Raw genomic sequence first — 21,560 nt, forward strand, 5'->3', positions numbered from 1 at the left:
ATATGATAAATGCATCCAATATGAAAAAGTCCAGAACAGATAATAATGAAAAACTAAACTTGAAAGAATGAATTGATGCAGAAAGGATAAAATTTCAAATAAATATCATTAGTACATTAATATTCCCCCAGATAATATACCTATGATTCAAGAGTAGGGTACTATAAAAAGGAAACAGAATCCAAAAAATGTTAAAATTTTAAAATATGATAAAATGAAAAAGTGAACTTTTTGAAAAATCTAGTTATAAAGAATCCACTCTGAGTATGGACAAAAAAGAGAAAGAAATGAAAAATAGAAGAGATTCCAAGGGAATATTATTGAATAGATAATGGTGAACCAGAATAGAAGAACTAATGTTAAGGGCAGAGGGAAGAAGCCAGACCCAGTGACTCAGATCTGTAATCCCAGCTACTCGGAAGCTGAGGCAGGAGGATCACAAGTTTGAGGAGAGCCTAAGCAACTTAGCAAGATCGGTCTCAAAATGTTTTTTTTAAAAAAGGGTTTGGAATCTAGCTCCATGACAGAGTGCTTGCCTAGCATGTATAAGCCCTTGAGTTCAATTCCCAATACTATAAAAAGTGGGGGGAGAGGAGACAAGACAGACAAAATGATAGAGAGAAAATCACCCAGATAATTAAAGAAAAAATCCTATAATTGAAGGGCAATGAGTTATTAGAAGGAAAGAGCCCACTGAATAACCAAGGACAGTGGATGAAAATATATCCATGTCAGTTTCAGAATAATAAGGAAGATTCAACAAGTTTATAGAACTGGGGAGCAGGTAGACATACAAAGGATTACAAATCATAATGACTTTGGACTTGCTAAAGCAACATTAGAAACTAGAAGACAATAGATCAGTACCCTCAAACTATCAATAAAATATAGAGAAAATATTTTTTATAGATTAAAAGTTCTCAAACCTTGAATCCCATAAACTGTTGCTTTGGAACATGCTCCTATTTTAGAGAATGTTTTTCTCCAATATGAGAGAGTAATACAATAAGGAGGAAGGTATTGGATTCAAAACAGGAGCTTCAACCCAAGAGATGGCAAGGGTAGCTCCCAAGGTGAAAGTGAAGGGAAAGGACTTTTCAGAGAATAGCTATACACCAGACAAGCAGCCAGTCCAGAATGAAACAGTGTAACTCCAAACAGATTTTTTGAGGCCTTCTTATTTCACACTCTTGCACTTGACAATGTATGGGTAGAATGTTCCTAGAATCATACCTGTACTTAGCTTGCATGGACCATGTGCTGATAAAGTTCTTGCTCTCTCCTCCGTGCCCTGCTACCTGGATAACCAAAGACAATTCATTTCACCCCACAGAAGAATTTTGCTTTGAACTACTCCTGAGAGCTGAAGATTGGCCATGGTAAGTAAGTTTAGAAGCAAAAAAAAAAAAAAAAAAAAAAAACAAACAGTACTCTACTCCTTCCTAATCATATTCCTGTCACATTTCCACACCTAGCACAAACTGCTACCCTGCCAGGTACCTTCTCTGAATGAGTCCCATTTCCTGAGACTCATTCTTGTCTTCCTCAAATGTGGACGGTAATAAACTCTGAAAAGCTGAAATCTGTGATTCTCTTATAAACTCATCTTCTCTTGAGAACCTTCATCCAACAGTAGAGTAGTGCCCTTTACATACATTGCCAGGTTTGTGCTTTCCTTCTGGGTTTTTAAATCAATCACCTTTTTATTCACTTGTATATGAATATATATAGTTAAAATAACAAGATAGTTGAAAAAAATCTATTATTGCTGTTCACCATATTTTAAAAATAAAGGAAATTTTTTAAAGGGGGAAAAGACTATTAATAGGAGGCTATTTGATGACAATATAACACTTGAATATTTTATGCCTCATTATATTTATCAGTTCTAGCAATCTGTATAAATGTACTTTAGAACTGATAAACAGTGAACTTAAATTTATCTTTGATAAGAATGCATGCTGGCTGAGGATACAGCTCAGTTGGCAGAGTGCTTGCCTTGCATACACAAGGCCCCAGTCCCCAGCACCACAAAAAAAAAAAAAAAAAAAAAAAACACATGACATTGTACATTCAGATATTATTTAAATTTGTGAACACACTGTTCTATATGTAAGGTACTGTATGTAAAACTATTTATTCAAACTGTTCTACATATTCCAAAAAGTAAAAATAAAGGGGGAAAAACTGCATGATGGTATCTGTAGATTTACAGAAAGCATTCTGTAAAATTCAACATTTTGTTTATGATCTGAAAATAAATAATAAACAAAAGACCTTACAAACTAGTGATAAAATCATTTTTTCAGTGGGAGAGTACTTGCTTAATATACACAAGGCCCTGGGTTCAATCCCAGCACCACAAAGAAGGGGGATTTCTTATAAACTCTATAGTATATAACACACTTAGTCATGATACACTTTTTGAAATTTCTTTGAGCCAGTCATGGTGACACATGCCTATAATCCTAGCAGCTAGGAAGGCTGAGGCAGGGGGATTACATGGATTACATGTTCGAGGCCAGCCTCAGCAACTTAGTGAGACCCTGTCTCAAAATAAAAAATAAAAAAGGCTTTTGATATAGCCCAGTGGGAAAACGCCACTGAGTTCAATTCCCAGTGTGTATGTGGAGGGTATTCCTTGAAAATCAAGAATAAAATAAGGATATTATGCTAATACCATGTCTATCAGCATTATGCTGATGGAAGTCCTATCCAATGTGGTATTTATGGCAACATGATTGTGTACTGAAAATATCAAAGAACATGTACCAAAAAACTACTAGCAATAATAAGTGAAATTTTTTCAGTCATTCAAACAAAAAATCATTTTCTATATACTAGCACTGAATAAATGGAAAACAAAATTTTTTAAAGTAAAATTTATAATAACATTAAATATTTAGGGTTAAATTATGTGTATGATCTGTACATTGAAAACTATACAGGTTTTTGCTAAGAGGTTTATTTATTAGCAAAAAATACTTCACTCAGTATTGTCAATTCTTCCAAATTTATTTGTAGGTTCAATATAATGAAAATATGATTCTGACATTTAAATGGGATTCAAAAGATCTAGAATTACCAAACAGCATTGAAAAAGAAAAACAAAGATGGTTAGGACTGGATGTGTAGCTCAGTAATAGAGCACATTTAGCATGCATAAGCCCTAGGTTCCAACTCCAGCACCAAAGAAAAAGAGGACTTAACACCACTTGATTTACTCCTATACCAATAAAGAAAATATTGCATTGGTGGTGAGAATCAAATACAAATCAACAGAACATCCAAAAATAGACCTGTACACTCATATTGACCTGATCTTTAGTAAACATGCCAAGGTAATGTAGGAAAAAAAGATCATCTTTTTGACAAATTATGCATCACAACTGAATAATCTTATGAGAGGAAATGAACTTCAATTTAACACCATTATTAAAAAAATTTTAAGGTGTCTAGGGACTCCCTACCAGATCACACCTGGAATGCAACCCTTAAAGAGCTTCTTTAAAAGCCTTCTGTTTTCCCTGATAGGGAGAATCACAGCCTCTGGGACAGGAGTCCCCTGTATTTCTCCTTTGTTAGCAAAGCAATAAACCTTCTTTTTCCTTTTTCTCAAAAAAAAAAAAAAAAAAAAAAAGTAGCCATGCTTGGTGATGCATGCCTGTAATAACAGCTACTTGTGAGGCTGAGGCAGGATGACCCCTTGAGCCCAAAGAGTTCAAGCCAGCCTGGACAACACAGCAAGACACCATTCCAAAGGGAAAAAAAATTTGACAAGTTTATTCTTCAAGACAGTGTTCAGAAAATGAAAGGCAAATCATAGACTTGGAGAAAATACCTGCAAAATATTTATCCAAAAAAGGATGTACATGTAGAATGTATAAAAGATTCTTACAACTCAATAATAAGAAAGCAAATAAGTACTGCATCGAAGAAGATATATGGATGTCAATAAGCACATGAAAAAATGCTCAAGGACATTAACGATTAGGGAAATGTAAATTAAAAGCAATGATCCAGCCAGGCGTGGTTGCGCACACCTGTGATCCCAGAGTTTCAGTAGGCTGAGGCAGGAGGATTGTGAGTTCCAAACCAGCCTCAGCAAAAAGTGAGGCACTAAGCAACTCAGTGAAACCTGGTCTCTAAGTAGAGCTGGAGATGTGGCTCAGTGGTTGAGTGCCCCTCCCTGACTGAGTTCAATCCCTGGTACCAAAAAAAAAAAAAAGCAATGAGCCAGGCACCGTGGTACACACCTGTAATCCCAGCAACACCAGAAGCTAAGGCAGGAGGGTTTTAGGCCAGCTTGGGCAATTTAGCTGGATACTGTCTCAAAATAAAAATATTAAAAGAACTGGGGATGTAATTAAATGCCCCTGGGTTCATTCTTAGCACTAAAAAAAAGAAGGAAGAGAAAGATGAAGAGGAACTACAATGAAATAGCACTGCTAGAATAGCTAAAATGAAAAGAACATACCGAGTACTGAGGATGTGGAATAACTGAAACAGTAGAAATGTAAATGAGAGCCATGCCTTAGGAGAACAGTTGGAGACCTGGAGATCCAGCTGAGTGGTAGCCACTTGCCTAATATGTACATGGTCCTGGTTTAATCCAAAGTATCACAAAAAAAAAAAAAAGTCAAACATTTATCTGCCATACAACCCAGCCATTTCTTTCCTACCATTCATTTCATGGATGTTTATAGCTGCTTTATTTGTATTGCTCAACTGGAAACAAATATGTTCACCAGCATTTGGACAGATAAATAAATTGTACTATATCCATACAATGGAATACTATTGAGCAATAAAAAGAAATGAAGTACTGATACACATTACTACATGAAATGAATCTCAAAATGTCAAAAAAAGCCATACATTAAAGACTATATATGGCATGATTCCATTCTAAAAAAAAAATTGCAAACTGAGTTTTTGGAGGTGATGTTGTTATGTTGATTATCTTGATTGTTGTGGTTGTTTCATGGGTATGTACAGATGTACTCATCAAATCTATACTTTAAAAATATATACAGCTTACCTCATTGAAGCTATAAAAAATAAATAAGCTGCTATTATTATTTTGGGTAACTCACCAAGCTGCAGTTTCCTCACTGGTAAAGTAAAAAGAATAATCCATACTTCAAGGATTTATTTAAAGATTTTAGAGTGAGTGTGTGTGTGTGTATGCACACCCCATCCAGATAATACCTCCATATCACCATCTTTCCCCTTCCCAGGCCTTTTTTTTTTTCAAATCAGTTATGTTTTTATTTACCCTCTCACTTTATACTGTAAGTTCCTTGAGAGCAGGGACTTTTATCTTATGCACTGCCAACCTCTCAAATGCTCATAACAATGCTAGGAAAACAGTAAGCGCTCAGTATATATTATCAAGTAATTTAATGAATGTGTGTCTTTGTGTGTGTGTGTGTGTGTGTGTGTGTTTTAAATTTAGTGCCTAACAGAGCATGTGAATTGATGCACATTAATTCTAATCCACCATTCCCTAGTCTCTGAGTTAGTGAGATTAGCCTCCTGTTATACTTAGCAAGTCTTGGTGGCCCATTCTCTGTCAGTACCTTTTAATGGCAAATATATTTGGGAAATGACTGGGCATATTACACACCTGTAGTCCTATCTACTCACAAGGTTGAGGCAGGAGGATCACTTGAGCCCTGGGCAACACAGCAAGACCTACATTTTTAAAAATGGGGCGAGGCATGGTGGCACAACCTATTTTTCCAGCAACTCTCGAGGCTGAGGCAGGAGGATCACAGGTTCAAAGCCAGCCTAGGAAATTAAGCAAGATTCTGTCTCAAAGTAAAAATAAAAATGGGCTGGGGGTGTACCTCAGTGGTAAAGTACCCCTGGGTTAAATCCCCAGTATAGGAAGGAAGGAAGACTGGCCCTACACATCTTCAGCAAATGCATTAAATACAAACTGGCTTTTAATACTAATGAAAACCTTTCCTTCTCAGAAAATGATGACTCCAAGCTGTGTTCATGACATGATTTGAGAAATTTTCATTTTGCTTTTCTTTTTTTTCTACAGGGTTTATCCATGGCTTAGAGGACTGGGGTATACATCTTTGGGTTTATTTTTATTGGGATTTTTATTATGGAACATAGATAACATCTTTTGTGACTCGCTGAGGTAAGATATATTTTCATTCCTTGAGAAATATTTTTGGAAGCTTTGTATTAAACAGAAAATTTCTACCATTCTGCTACACCTAGAGTTCAAACTCTAGTACTGTAAAGGTAAAATTTCTAAGCTGATTCTAAGCTGCAAGAGTCTGAGTTAAAGTGTAAAAGACTGGGCATTGTAAAGTTTCTAAATTGAAAGGCTTGGGCTAAAAAAAAATATTAATAGACCAGGTATTGTTAAATTCCTCTGCTACCCCAGGAACCTGTAATCTCTGTAGCTGTTAGGACAATACCTGAACTGCCCAGTAAATATTTCCATTGATTCCCTGGTTGTTTATTAGCTAAGGGCTCCAAATAGCTCAGTACGTAAGCATCCAGGCCACAAAACCAATCAGTTTAAATGTGTACCCCGCTCAGGAGTGACCAATCACCCCTGCCCAGAATCATGTCTCAAAGTTGTTGTTCAATTTTCCCGCGCCTCAAGATGATTTGTTCTGATGTATGCAAAGCCCCCCACCCTCTCCAAAAAGTGTACTTAAGCTCTGCTTGACCTCTGCTCTGGGCTGCTCTCCCTTCCTGAGTGAGCCTTGAGCCCCAGCATGCTGGTTCAATAAAACTTCCCCCTGCTTATTGCATGAGGCTGGTCTCTTGTGGTCTCTTTCTTTTTTTTTTTTTTTTTTTTTTTTCTTATAGAGAGTGAGAGAGGAGAGAGAGAGAGAATTTTTAATATTTATTTTTTAGTTCTCGGCGGACACAACATCTTTGTTGGTATGTGGTGCTGAAGATCAAACCCGGGCCGCACGCATGCCAGGCGAGCGCGCTACTGCTTGAGCCACATCCCCAGCCCCTCTTGTGGTCTCTTTCTCCGACTCTCTGCTGGACCCTTACAGTACTATGAAAAGAGAAAAAAAATCTGGAATTTGACACCCAGCTGTACAGCTAACTGACTGACTTAGGCAACTCTCATAACCTGCAAAAATACTTTTAAAGCAAAGCTAATAATAAAGGTTTCTCAAGGAATCACTGAATATGAACAAAAATAATAGCTATTAAAGGGCTTTACATGGTGCCACACCAAGGTAAGAGGAATAGCATATATCCAGTTTCTTAGTGGATAGACTCAAGGGAACTAACTAGCTGGACTAGCGTTTCCCAAAGTGTGTTACCAAAAAGAAGGCAAAAAAGTATATGATGTTTCTCACATTAATTTGAGTAGAGTCACTTCATGGAACTTCTAGGAGTCCTTTCCTCAGAATACACTTTAAAAAATAGTATGGTAACTTAAGGAAATTAAATAATTGCCATATTTGAAAGTGGTATTTCAAAACACTCTTAACACTGTCAACACTAGTGCTAATAAATATTTTTAACTTTTAATGTGATTTTTTTTTTTTCCTCCTCTCTACACAGGGACTTTCGAAGGGAGGCGCCACCTATTCTAGGTGTTACCACACAGTTTCATGCATGGTGGCATATTTTAACTGGACTGGGTTCTTATCTTCACATCCTTTTCAGGTAGGAAATGGAGATTTTTTTTTTTTAACCTAGTATTGAAGGGTTGTTTTGTTTTTTGTTTTTCCTCTTAGAATAGAATGGTGTAAGTATGAAATGTTAAGAGATAGATCAGGAACTTACGTTCCAGTTTTGCCTTTGCCACTAATGACTTTTAAAAAGTCCCTCTCCAGCTAAGAGCCATGGCACACATCTATAATCCCAGTTACCCACCAGGCTAAGGCAGGAGGATGCAAGTTCATGGCCAACTTGAGCAACATAGCAAGACCGGTGTCAAATTTTTAAAAAATAAATTAAAAGGGCTGGTGCTGTATGTAGCTCAGTCAATGCTAATAGAGGACTTGCATAGCATATACCATTCTTCAAGTTCCATCCCCAGCACCACAAAAAAAATAAAAATAAAAAGAAGAATACAAAGAAGCTGGATGCAATGACACAATCCCAGTGACTGGGGAGACTGAGTCAAGAGGATCACAATTTCAAGGCCAGCCTAAGCCATTTATCAAGTCCCTAAGCAACTTAGCAAGACCTTGTGTCAATAGAAGAAAAGTAAATACAAACTATGTTCCTGGCTAGTAACCTGGCTCAGTAAGAAAGAAAGAAGAGAAATTTCTAGGACAATAAATTGAATTGAGGTCTGTGACTTAGATATTACTGTTATATTAATGTTAATTTCCTGATTAGAAGGGCTATTTATAGTAATTTAAGAGAGTATCTTTGTTTTATGTTAGAACACACTGGGATATTTAGGGTGTGGTTGAACATCATGTCAGACAGAGGCTCTATAGAATACATATGCACATATATGTATATTATGTGTACATGTATTTATATGCATAATTTGTGTATGTGTGGTATGTGTGTGTGTGTATATATATATATACATATATATGTAGGTGTGTGGGTATGATGGAACAAAGGTAATTAAATGATTGGTAACAATCTGAGAGAAGGGGTTACAGGAATTTATCATACAAATCTCTCCTGTTCATTTGAAACTATTTTAAATTTTAAAAAGGGAGAAGGGACCCTGTGTTTTGGAGATACTTGGAGCAAATGAGTGAAAAAAAATTTCATTTAGCTAGAAGAAAATGCATTTTAAAACAATAATATGTCTATTTTGTGAGAAAGAAATCTTAGCAGAGCTCAAGATAAAAAAGGACTGGAGATATGCTCACTTGCAAAACACCTCTGGGCTCAATCTCCAGTAACAGAAAGAAAGAAATGGAGGGGAGGGAAGGAAAAAAAGATTAACATTTGTGTATGCTTATAAAGGCATAAACTATCTGTTTATGTAGGGAAACTAATAAGTAACATCAGTTTCCTTTGGGCCATGAAAGCGGGGAATTAGGGGGGTCAAGGGTAGAAAAGACACCTTCTTTTTACTGTGTATTCTTGCATTTTTTTTTAGTTGTTTTGCCAAATGACTCATTACCTATTCAAAATAATAATTTTAAAATAAAATAATGGGATGCATTTTGTAAAGTGAACTATAGTTTTTTGAAACTCCCTTCAGCATTCCTTATATTGCAGTAAAAATGGTGTGATCACACATTACTTGACAGTATAAATTAATGCAAAGCATTTGAGAAGAAATTTGACAATTACATGTGTTCATAAAAATAAAATGTTGGGCCAGGTATAGTGATGCACACCTGTAATCCCAGTGACTCAAGAGGCTGAGGCAGGAGGATTGCATGTTCGAGGCCAGCCTCAGCAATTTTGCAAAAAGCTAGGCGATTTAGTGAGACCCTGTATCTAAATAAAAACTTTTAAAAAGGACTGGGGATGTGGATCAGAGGATAAGTGGCCCAGGATTCAATACCTGATATAAATAAATAGATAAATAAATTTTTAAAATGTTGGGCTGAGGTTATAGCTCAATAATAGAGTGCTTGCCTAGCACATATGAGGTTCAATCCCTAGCATCACAACAATATTTTTTAAAATTTATATTTATTATCCATTATTATATTCCTAGGAATTTACCCTTGAGAAATTATCCAAAAATAATAAAAATTTCTGTATAAATACAAAAGTGCTTCTCATAATGTTGTTAATTTAGAAAAATGACAAAACAAACTACCCAATAGTACAGAATCACAAAATAAATTATAATATGTCCTTTATTTCACCATTTAAAATTAAAAATATGGAAAGATTATAGCAACATAGAAAAATAATCTAATATTTTGCCAGGCATGGTGGCACATGCCTGTAATCCCAGCGGCTCTGGAAGCTGAGGAAGGAGGATCACAAGTTCAAAACCAGCCTCAGCAAAGCAGGGCCCTAAGCAACAAGATTCTGTCTCAAAATAAAATATAACAAGGGCTGGGGATGTAGCTCAGTGATTAAGCACCCCTGGGTTCAATCCCTGGTACCAAAAAAAAAAAAAAAAAAAAAAGGAGAGGAAGGAAGAAAGAAAGAAAATCTAATATTTATGTGAAACAGATTCATACTAATGAAATTATTAAGCCTGTGGGAAAATTAGATTGCATGTGGAAAAAAAGTGAATGTAGAAAAATAAAACTTGACTAGATTTGGTGGCACAGTCTTTTTTGCTAGGCTAGTGTTCTACCACTGAGCTGTGTCCCCAGCCCTTTGAATCAGGGTCTTACTATTAGCCCAGTCTGGCCTTGAACTTGAGCTGCTTCAGCCTCTCAAGTAAGTGGCAGGGTTTTGAGTTCTTTTTTTTTTTTTTTTTAATTTGTTATCTGTTAATGTTTAAATTGTTTACTTTCTTTTTTTTTTTTTTTTTTTTTTTGTGCTGGGGGTCATATGCTAAGCATGCTCTCTGACATTAAACTACATTCCCAACCCTTACTATCATTTTTTTAAAAAGAGAAATAATAAAATATTCTTTAGAGATACTTCATTCTAAATAATTAAAAGAAGCTTAGATATTTCAGCTTCAGTTATGTGGAAATTTGGGATATAGAGGTATCTCGTTGACTGAAGCATGTAAATAAAAATACTTCAAAATAAAAAATAAAAAGGGTTGGGAAGCTAGGTAGGTAGCACATGTCTGTAATCCCAATGGCTCCAGAGGCTGAGGCAGTAGGATTACAACAAGTTCAAAACCAGCCTCAGCAATTTAGCAAGGCCCTAATCAATTTAGGGAGACCCTATCTCAAAATAAAATATAAAAGGGGCTAGGGATATGGTTCAGGGGGTTATGTGCCACCTGGTACCAAAACAAAAAAAGGAAAGGTAGCTCAGTGGTAGAGTCCCTCTGAGTTCAAGCCCAGTCCTGAGGCAGTGAAAAAAAAAAAAAAAAGATGGAACAGTTAATTGTGACATAAATCATATCAAGCATTAGTGGGATGCCCACTACTGAACTACAAACATTCTGATGTCATGGTATACAAGTTAATCATTTCTCTGCCTTCCTTAGCACCTTGCCACATGTTAGATATGCCAGTGTTTTTTTCTTTGTATATACAAAGGCAGTATGGTTAACTGTGTCAGTAAACCAGTGTTCATTGATTAAAAATTATTCCTAAGAGCTTTCCCCCATCCCCTTTTCTTCCAGTTTATACACTAGGACACTTTACCTGAGACACAGACCAAAAGTGAAAGTAAGTCCATGTCCTGCGAGGAGGGGGGCGGGCATGTGCATGTATATATGAAGGGGGAGGGTATTGGGAAGATGGTGTTACCGCTGTTGGCCGGTGACTAGTCCTTGCTTCCCCAATGTTGAAGAATAACACCAGAGAGCACGCTGAGGCAAGGTCAGAGTAGAAATTAGAAGTTTATTAAAGGACAGCAGAAAAGACTTCTCCTGGAGGAAGAAGGGGACCCAAGAGGTGGAATCCCTGGAAGTGCAGTTGTTTCCCCTTTTTTTAGTTTTGGTGATGGAATGTAACAAGTAATCTGGGCAGGAAGGACTTCATTATCACTTCTTTTGGATGGGCTATCTCCAAATCTGTTGGAGGCTGTTTCCTGGGCTCCATTAACATTTCTTTGGGGTGGACTCTGGCCTAGGGCCTTTCCTGGACTTCATTAACATTCCATGAGTTGTCCTGCTTTTCCCAGAATCATTCTCAGCATGGCCTCCATTTTAGATTTCACTCGATATGATATTAGACCCGATTTACCTAACTACACCTACTACCTAACTTTAAATCTGGCTTCAATGGGATGATGTAGGAGAAGAAAAGGGGCATGGAAAGGTAGTGGAGCACAGGCTTTGAAATCAAAGGACATAGATAGACTCTTTAAGTCTTCAGTTTATTACTACATGATGTTGGACAAGTGTCTTTTTTAAACCAGTTTCTTTGACAATAAAATGGAGCTATTAATAGCTACACTGCAGAGTTAACAGATTAAATGCCCGTCCACTATTAAGTAAATACTTAATACACTTGAATGAATTAAATGAAAATAATTTCTGAGACTGGTGCAAGTCTAGAAGGAATGTGTCCCGCTTAGGCTATTTATCAGAACAGTCACCAGCAGACTCAGCAAGCACTGGAGTCACAGCCCTGCAGGTTCTTTCTCATTCCTTTTGGGGGATAACGTGTAACAATCTTCTCTTCTCTTGTTTTGTCCTAACTTGTTTCCACAGTTTCTCTTCGGAATCTGGCCAGTGATCATGTTTGAGCCTCTCAGGAAGTACTGATGAGATTATTCCACCATTAAAACAAAGACACTTATCATAAACCTGACAGGATAAATAAGAGATATCTAAAGATCTACATATTCAAATACATCATGACCATCACAACAGAGGAGTGATTTTCTAATTAATGCCTTGGCCACAGGGAGGATGAGGAATGGACCTGTGGGATGTTGGCTCCTGGCTTTATCTCATTTGTCCTCCTCATCTTCATCCTAAGATGTTCATAAAGAAACAGATGTGTATTTATATTTTAGAATGCTGGGGAAATTGGGCTTTCTTAACAGGTTAACAGTTTGTGCTGGTCATAGGAAATTAACCATTTTTCTTTTTGACAGGGTTGCATGTGAATTATACCTTTCTTAATGTTTGATTAAATGATGAAAATAGTCATTAAGTACTGGCAAACCCTGTATCCAGATGGCCAGCTGTGACACACCACTTAGCTGTGTCAGCTTTGGTTTATAGTGTTGTCCTATTAACCTCACAGATGATTTTCCAAGATGGAGGGGAAAAAGAGAGTTTCCCGTGGGATTAAAGATAGCACCTCTTCACTGTCCATCTTGGTGCTAGGCAGATGGAATAGTATAAGCAAATTCAGACTGGCCAGTGGGTTCAATACTTGTCACCTCCCAGGATTTGCCATGGGCTCTGAGATATCTGTGGACCATGACCAATCAGAACAGGTGGGATATCTTTTATCCTTTATGAAGCTCCACCAGGACACCTACAGACTGCTGCTCTTCAGTTAAAGGTGGTTGCTTCCTTTGCTTTGATCTTTGCAGATCTTTAAATTGTATCTGTTTTTATGGCTAGGCAAATATGATGGGTGATCTAGCCTACCCATATCCCATCCTCCTAGCTAACTTATTTGAAGTTATCAGGGAATGTCATAAAATGCTGGCTTTTTGCCTTATGTGATATTTTCCAGTTCTCAGAGAGGCCATAGGTGTGCCCAGGGAAGTATGTCAAGATAACTAGAGATTAAATGGTCAGAATTCTATTTATATAAAGTTTATTAAAATATCTGCTCCTTCATTTTTTGAAGGAAATAGATATAAGGGACAAGTCTCTTTTTTAAGTCAGTTTCTTCAACAATAAAATGGAGCTGTTAATAGCTACACTGCAGAGTTTACAGATTAAATGCCCATCTACTATTAATTAAGTAGATGCTTCATACATTTGAATGGATTAAATGAAAATAATTTCATTAAAAAATTTTAACTTGCAGAACATCCAAAGATTACATTGCTAAGAAATAGCAGTAAAATCTCATTGTAAGTCAGCTAGTGTTAAGCTCAAATTCGGGACCCCCAAAGACCACCAGAGACCCAAGATCGATGCAAGCAGCAAAGAGGTGTTTATTGCTAGCTAGCTCGGTCCTCTGTGTGCGCACACACACAGCAACTGGTGACGCTGAGAGGCCCCGAGCCCAGGGTTTGCAGCAGTTTTATACATTCTTTGGAGAGGGCAGGGACTTCACATACATCATAGCCTCTTAGCAAATCATCACACACCGGGGGAAAATCAAATAACAACTCTAAAACATGATTAGCACATTCACTGGTGGGAACAAGTTGGGTAGGGGTGATTGGTCAGTACAAAAGGGGTATTCATTTGAACTGAGTGGTTTAAGCCAAGAGGGGTGTACGTGCTGAACTACATGGTTTCCCAACTTGTTATCAACCACCATAAACTGCTGGGAGGGTCATCTGGCATCCCAGGTATTTCCCTGTCTCATGCTGATTGGTGGCTGCTAGGGGGCTGCTATGGATCCCCACCTAGCCTGAGTCATGGACACCTGGCACAGTAGATCTCTCCTGTTATTTGTAGATAAACAACTTAGCAGGGTGGGAATGTGCTTAGGAGTGCTCTGTGGGTTTTTCCAAGGACTAAGGTCATGTCCCTTCCTTGGACAGGCTTTGCTCTGAGGTAGAGGCTGGTTTTTCACTAGTTATAATTTTGATTTGAATGTATAACAAATTGAATCACTTTTCATAATCAAAAAATGAAGGAGCAGATATTTAATGTCTGTTGATTACATCTTGAGCTATGGCTTCAAAAGAAAAATTGGTTTTTCTTTTCTGCCAAGTTTAAAAAAACACTCTGTCATTTTTCCAATATTCAGTAAGTAACCTTGATACATATTTAAAGCCAAAAATTGTTTTATTCACCTACTGGCCTTAGTTTTAGCCCGAGTACTATTTTCCTTCCCTTAGCATAGCAACATGCCACTGGGCAGATACTTCCATCTACTTTTTTTTTTTCCCATTTACTTTTGAGCAAGAACAATACCTGCCAAAACGTAAATCTGAAGAGTACCTTGGTTGTGTTTAGAAGGACATAAAACTATGTAGTTCCAGTGCAGTCCATAAAACTTTTTTCTTTTGCCACAAGATTCTAACTTCTGGCTACATTCTCCTCCATCTATCTTTGGCTATCACTTTAGAAAGAATTAGTTTCACACCGTTATATTTTTGTACTGCATGAAGAATCCATGTATGGGAACAAAAGCACATCCTTCCTGACTTCTGCTAACATCATAAGACTGATATTCTGCAGTAGTAAAGTCAGATTAAGAGAGAGCCCTGAAACTGGGCCATTTAGAACTATTTGTTGAATGTTCAATTCAGCCACCACCATTGGTCACTTGAATAAATTGCCCAGCATCTCACTATAGAGACATCTGCACTCCTGATGACTTGTATGACTAGTCAGTTCTTCAAAGACCTTTATTACTGTTTTGAGGACAGACAGCATGAATGCTCCACATAGAACACTTTATATGTGTTGAGCAGAAATCAGAGAAAAAAAGCCAGGCCTCTTAATTGGTTTTTTAATTTTCCAAGTCAGTTTGTACCTACACAATGGCTCTCTTATTAGTAACAAGTGACACACTCAGTACTTTGTGCCAAATTGTATGCAAATGTTAATTCACCTTTATTTCAATGACTTCATCTTTTTCCTTCTTGAATTCTGGGTAGACATTATAGGATTGGATGCCTACCCACTCCCTTCCCTTCATTTACTTAGAAAACTTCCTGTTAACTAGAGTGTACAAAAAGCCTGTTTCCTGCTAAGCAAGTAATGATATGTTTGCTTATCACCTGATGTGAAAGGTGCTCATCTGTGAGCTCAGAGTAAATTACATTAATACTTTATTACAATGTTAAAGAAGCACTTTGCTCTTTTGAAGATCTTTCTTGTGTTGTCATTTTCTCTTTAGAAAATTGAAAACAATTTGACTTTGTTTTAGGGGAAAACTAAGTGAAAAGTGTTTGTGTTAATCTGATTGAGCACTTGTTGGCTACCCGCCTTGGCATTTTCATGAAACAGTCCCCAGCACCTGAAGTCATCTCTTTTATTTTTATGATATGCTGATGATTAAGGATCATTTGTTTTTCAGTGATCTTCAAGTGAGAACCAAAATAATGGTATTAAAATAGTTTAAAAGAAGTAGATCAAGTATGATGGTTTAGACATAGTGCAAAATTCAACATACAGCAAAATTCCGGGTTAATCTGAACTTTCTCTACACAGAGGATTTTTCTTATACTAAGGAGAGTGAGGTGTGAGTCTAAGAAAACTAAGAGACCAAAAACTTAAGTGCACATGCATGAAATCTCTAGATGCCTATAGAAGTTGTTCTACTATAATACCAGTACCTTCTGAATTTAGCCATTACCCCTAAAAATGCCTAAAAATTTAAGGTTTTCTTATGTGTTCTATGAGTTCCATATTGCTTTGCTCTTGAAAACAATTATTTGTTGCTAAAATTGGCAATATTAACTTCCAACCCCACATTTACATGATAGCAAATTCTTCTGGCCTGTGGTTTACGATGTGCTGCTAGATAAGCATTTGTGTAAAATTGATGTTTCAAAGAGAACCAGTTACAATTGTAATTTGCAGCTATGTGGCTATTTGCGGATCTACCTCTGTCTTACATTATGTGCCATATATCAATGGTATAATATAATTAGTTTGACCGCTTCATCTTGTTTTTCAATGTCTAAAAATACAGCTTATTCACTGTGCTCTAACCATTTGCAAATAGCAACTAAAATTTGGTTTAATGTACTTAAACTCCTTAATGAAAAAAGCTAGAAAATGAAAAGGGAAACCAGGCAGGTAGCGCATACCTGTAATCTCAGCAGCTCTGGAGATTGAGACAGGAGGATTTCGAGTTCAAACCCAGTCTCAGCAACTTGGCAAGGCCCTAAGCAACGTAATGAAATGCTGTCTCAAAATAAAAATAAAAAGGGTAGGGGATGTGGCTCAGTGGTTAAGCACCCCTGCGTTCAATCCCCAGCACCAAAAAATAAGAAAAGAAAAAGGAAGAAAAAAAAATCATAGCATCACAATCCATCTAACTGGAAAATTTTAATGCTGTTTTTTAGATTGTTGCGCTTCCTTTAAGAACAAAGAAACACCTTTTTCTTTTCTTCTTAACATCTAATTGTAGTTCCACATGGGGGAGTTGCTAGTGTTGCTGAGGTTATGTGAGCATGCCACTGGACTCAACCATTTCTCCAGAACTCTCAGCCCAGTCAGCTGCATATATCCTTGTAAGGCTACTGCTTTACTTGACATTCACATTGAAAATTAACTTAGGTATGAGGTATGAGACCTTGACACTGTTAAAGGACAAGTAGAAAGTATGAGGGATGACAAGTCTCACCAAAGTACAGTCCTTTCCTGATAGAGCAGCAAAGGAGAAGACATCACAACAGACTTTAAGCAGTAGTGTTTAGCTACAGAATTTCTGTCATTGATAAATATTTGATAAACATTCGGAGTAAAAGCTAAGCAGCACTGGCCTCATTTCAGTGCACTGTAAATATCTAATATTGTTTCTTAATGTCTTCATTTATCATTAAATCCTATAAATTACTCTGTTTAGATTGGCAGTTAGTGTAGAAAAGGTCGATCAGCCAGGTGCAGTGGTTCATGCCTGTAATCCAAGCAACTCAGGAAGCTGAGGCAGGAAAATCATAAGTTCAAAGTCAGCCTCAGCAATTTAGTGAAATCCTAAGCAACTTTGAGAGACCCTGTCTCAAAACAAAAGATAAAAAAGGCTAAGCATGTGGCTCAGTAATAAAGCACCCCTGGGTTCAATCCCCAGTACCGAAAAGATTGATCACCATATTTTATACTAGAAAATCCTAAAACCCAAACAAGAAATTTAATTACAGGCCTACAGGTGCCCTAAGCTTCCCCCATTTTTTTTTCCTCTTGGCAGCTGTCAGTATTATAGCATTCTATCACAGGTCATGCTGTGCACTATGCTCATTGTGACCTGTTTAATTGCTTACAATAGCACAATGTCAATACTTGAACTAGATTTAGTCATTGGTAATGTGAATATTCACAGAATTGTCATAAAGCTTTTGAAACTTTTCTGGCAATTGTCATATCTGCAAATCATCACTTTTAAATTAAGTTTACAGAATTAATTTTAAGGTTACAGCAGAGCACATTTATTAGAGAAATCTTTTAAAGCCTATAAATGTAGTTCGTTGAGAGATATCAATATTTATTGTGAGATCACCTGCACCTAAAAGAAAATTACAAAAATGTATTATATTATAAAAGGGTGCAGACCAGGAGTTGGCAAACTGCAGCCAAGGACCAAATCCAGTCTATGATAGTGTGGCCTGTAAGGCAAGAATGGCACTTACATAAATGTTATTTAAACAGAAAGAAAGACAGAAACAGCATTTTCTTGGGCTCTAGCTCTGGGAGTGTGTCTCCCCTGCCCTGGATCATCAGCAAATGAGCAGTGTAGAATATGGAGGCACAGCAGTACCACCTGACTGCATTTCTCTGCAAGAAAATTCTAGTGTGTACTTGTCAGAATGAAAATATTCTGTGCATTTTCAACTCTATTCCCTCTGTGTTGAATGTAATCAAAGTCTTGTGTTTAATATTTACACTATAAAATTATTATTTCACATCAGTTTTACTAGATTGGTAATAGCCTGCCGCAAAGTGTCTAAACCTCAGAGGAAAAATTATTAAAAGCAAAGTTCATGATTTTATTTGCTTTATAAAGGGAATCCTAAACCAGGTGTGGTGGCACATACCTGTAATCCCAGCAACTCGGGAGGCTGAGGCAGGAGTATCACAAGTTTAAGGCTAGCCTCAGCAACTTAATGAGACTCTGCTTCAAAATAAAAATTAAAAATGGCTGGAGATGTGGCTCAGGGGTAGAGTGCCCTTGGGTTTAATCCCCAGTATCACAAAAAAGATCGAAATAAAAAATAAAAAAATAATTTTATACTATAAAATTCCAAACATGCTAGTTGCATTCAGCTTTTGAGTTGACTTCCAGAAAGTTGAGATCTATTGACCCCCCCCCTTTTTTTTTCATATCATATAAAATGTGCCACATGGTAGTTGTCAAGGCCAAAGAAGTTGCTGTGGTCATATATCCTTTTTTTATTTTATTTTATTTTTTAACATTCTAAAAGGACAAGTTCAAGGTTCTTTCCACAGTTGGTTTCTTTGTGGCTCTTCTTTCTAGAGCTAACTTGTGCATACAAATGAATAATCAAGCTTATTTTAAGAACTAGAAACTATTAGAATTTCTGTTTAATGTATCAGTTGGGCACTTTACAATCAAGCATTTCCATACTTTTAATATTTCTAACATCAGTATGACCAACAGATAACCCATTCAAATTAATGTTTCCTATTTCATATTTGTAATAAACATTTGCTCTACTAGCTATTATTTAATAAACATATAGATTGTATTAAACCTTTATAAGGAACTAACCATTTCCAGGTAATCTCAGATTTGCTCATTCTCTTTTTTCCATTTGATTTGCCAATGCCATAATCATTTTTCTAGAAGAGAGTAGAATAATGTATTTTTATCTAATCTATAATCTAGGCTGTATTTCAGCACTCAGTACTTATTGTAGGTGAAGTATTAAATGATACTGTTTCAAATAATACTCTGGTTATGTTTTGCCCCTGGTTTATATTTAAATTATCAATAAATTTATAAGAGGCAGGACTGTGCCTGGGGGACTATACCTCTACACTGCACAGAGGCACCAATTTGAGGAGAAGGATTGGTGGGGACTAAAATCTAACCTGTACTCAGGTTGTCAAGATGCATGCTGTGGTAGGTGGCACCTAAGAGGACACACCTTTTGCTAATTTGGTTAAGGGAGCAGTACAGGCCAGCAATGATCTGTTTCATGAGAAGGACATTCAGCAATTATGCTGGGTCTTTTTTGCCATTAGACTCCTGACACTATGCTGCAGTACCTTTCTACATCAAGCCTGAGTAAGTTACAAGGCTAAAAGCTGACAATTTTACAATTAAACCTTCACGAGGTATAAATACACAGCATCCTCAACTATAGGAGCTCTAGAGTAAACAACTGATCCTTCCAGCTTTAGTATGAAGGTGGGGATATCAGGAAGAGAAAAATCATCCTGCTTAAGCCACATGTGTCTGTGGTTTCCTCTTTAACAATGACCCAAGTTCCATCTACAAGATGTAAAACAAATTAGATGTTCTTGCAACTCGTCACTTTGCTAAACCACAGCTTTTCAAATATTAGTTTTCCTAGCCAAGCCTATTGGAATACGGGTAGTTTCAGTCATTGCTGACCATATGGTTGATTCTCCACCTAGTCCTTCCTTTGTGTGTCAGGGAGGGGCAGCTTGCCTGGATTAACAGATGGGTGCCAACAAGAGGAGAACCAGGAACCCTTGTCTGACAGAACATAGAAGTGGATTTACAAAGCAATCTGGGCTTTGTGAAGGGGATAACTGAAAAGGAGATGGTTTTCAGGGCTTAAAAGAGCATTATATCAACCCTGCCTATAGTGTGGACTGCTACAATGGACTCCTGAAATGGACTTCAGAAATTTTTCAAAACATCAAGGTAAAACTCTGGGGATGACATTTTAGACCCTTCTTAACCTATCTACACCTTTACTCCCAGTGTTTACCCCTTTGTCCACTCTAAACCTTGAATATTTCCCAGATAGAGTATCTTGTTTAGTCCTGTACCTCTGCCCAGTGCACCCTCACCCTTTTACACCTCTCCTAGTATGCTGGGGAAACTCCTTATCACCTTCATATCCCAAGTGACAAATACACCTGTGAATTTTTGGAATTCCTCCCTACCCCTTGAAGTTGGTGTGATCTTGTGATATTTTGACCAACAAAATATGGTAGGAGTGGCCTCGTGTAAGACCTGAAGCCCAGGGCTCACCACCTTGGAACCCTGAGACCACTATTCCAGGAAGCAACCTAGGAAGAGAGAGCACAGGGGTGAGGCCAGTCATCTCAGTTGAGCTAGCCCAGGGCTCATCACTACTTGAATAGGAATAGCCACATGAGCAAGTCCAGGTGGGTCCAACACAAGAATCTCCTGTGAACTCAAAGAATCTAGAGAAATAACAAATTAAATTAAATTTGCAGGATGCCTTGTTCAGAGCAATAGATGTCTGATATAGTACAGATCTAATGTGAAGTCTTTCCTGGACCCTTCAGGCTCCCTTTCTCCATTTCCCCTTCTCTGTTTTGTGCATGTTACATGATTTTATAATCATTTTGTATCTGGCTTCCATCTCCCAAGACATGGTAAGCCTTTTGAGGATCAGGACTGAGTGATTCATCCCTGTGTCCCAACCACTCACAGAAGTCAGGGATGAACCCTTGACTACTTGTCAAATTCAGACTACTCAGGAGCTAGGGTTATAGCTCAGTGATAAGAGAGCATGCTTAGCACGTGCAAGGCCCTGGGTTTGATGCCCTGCACCCGCTTGTGCGCGCGCGTGCACACACACACACACAAAACCATTATACATAAAAGTCATTAAATGTGTTTTAAAAGTGCTCCTATAGTCAGAGGCTCACTCCTGTAATCCCACCAGTTTGGGAGGTTGAGACAGGAGGATTGTGAGTTCAAAGCCAGCCTCAACAACTTAGCAAGGCCGTAAAGCAACCTAGCAAGACCCTGACTCTAAATAAAATGTAATTTAAAATTGGTGGGGGGAGGCTGAGAATGTGGATCAGTAGTTAAATACCCCTGGGTTCAATCCCTGGTACAACAACAAAACAACAACAACAACAAAAAACTGCTCCTATATGAACATTTTTCATGGAACCCATTCAACAAAGATTTCAAAGCACATCCTATATTAACAGAACAGGTGCTACACCCAGCCAGGATAGCTCTCAATCAAGCAGGAATAACTGATTGACGCAGCACATCACTAGAACAGTTCAGTACAGTCATGTGTATATTATT

At 37.4% G+C, this 21,560-nt stretch overlaps 1 protein-coding gene across 3 annotated transcripts in view; it reads left to right on the forward strand.

The window, feature by feature from the left end:
* The window catches only part of Acer3 (alkaline ceramidase 3), a 187,913-nt gene extending 169,376 nt beyond the window's left edge, over positions 1 to 18,537 (forward strand). For all 3 annotated transcript variants that reach the window (XM_026387342.2, XM_026387340.2, XM_026387341.2), the window contains exons 8-11: positions 6,056 to 6,157; positions 7,561 to 7,665; positions 11,195 to 11,240; positions 12,230 to 18,537. In XM_026387342.2, coding sequence (XP_026243127.1) covers positions 6,056 to 6,157; positions 7,561 to 7,665; positions 11,195 to 11,240; positions 12,230 to 12,283 — 307 coding nt within the window. In that variant the 3' untranslated portion in view covers positions 12,284 to 18,537. The remainder of the gene's footprint in view (positions 1 to 6,055; positions 6,158 to 7,560; positions 7,666 to 11,194; positions 11,241 to 12,229) is intronic.
* Positions 18,538 to 21,560: the final 3,023 nt, after the last annotated feature.

This window comes from Urocitellus parryii, chromosome 4 (assembly GCF_045843805.1).
Source record: "Urocitellus parryii isolate mUroPar1 chromosome 4, mUroPar1.hap1, whole genome shotgun sequence".
Lineage (NCBI taxonomy): Eukaryota > Metazoa > Chordata > Mammalia > Rodentia > Sciuridae > Urocitellus > Urocitellus parryii.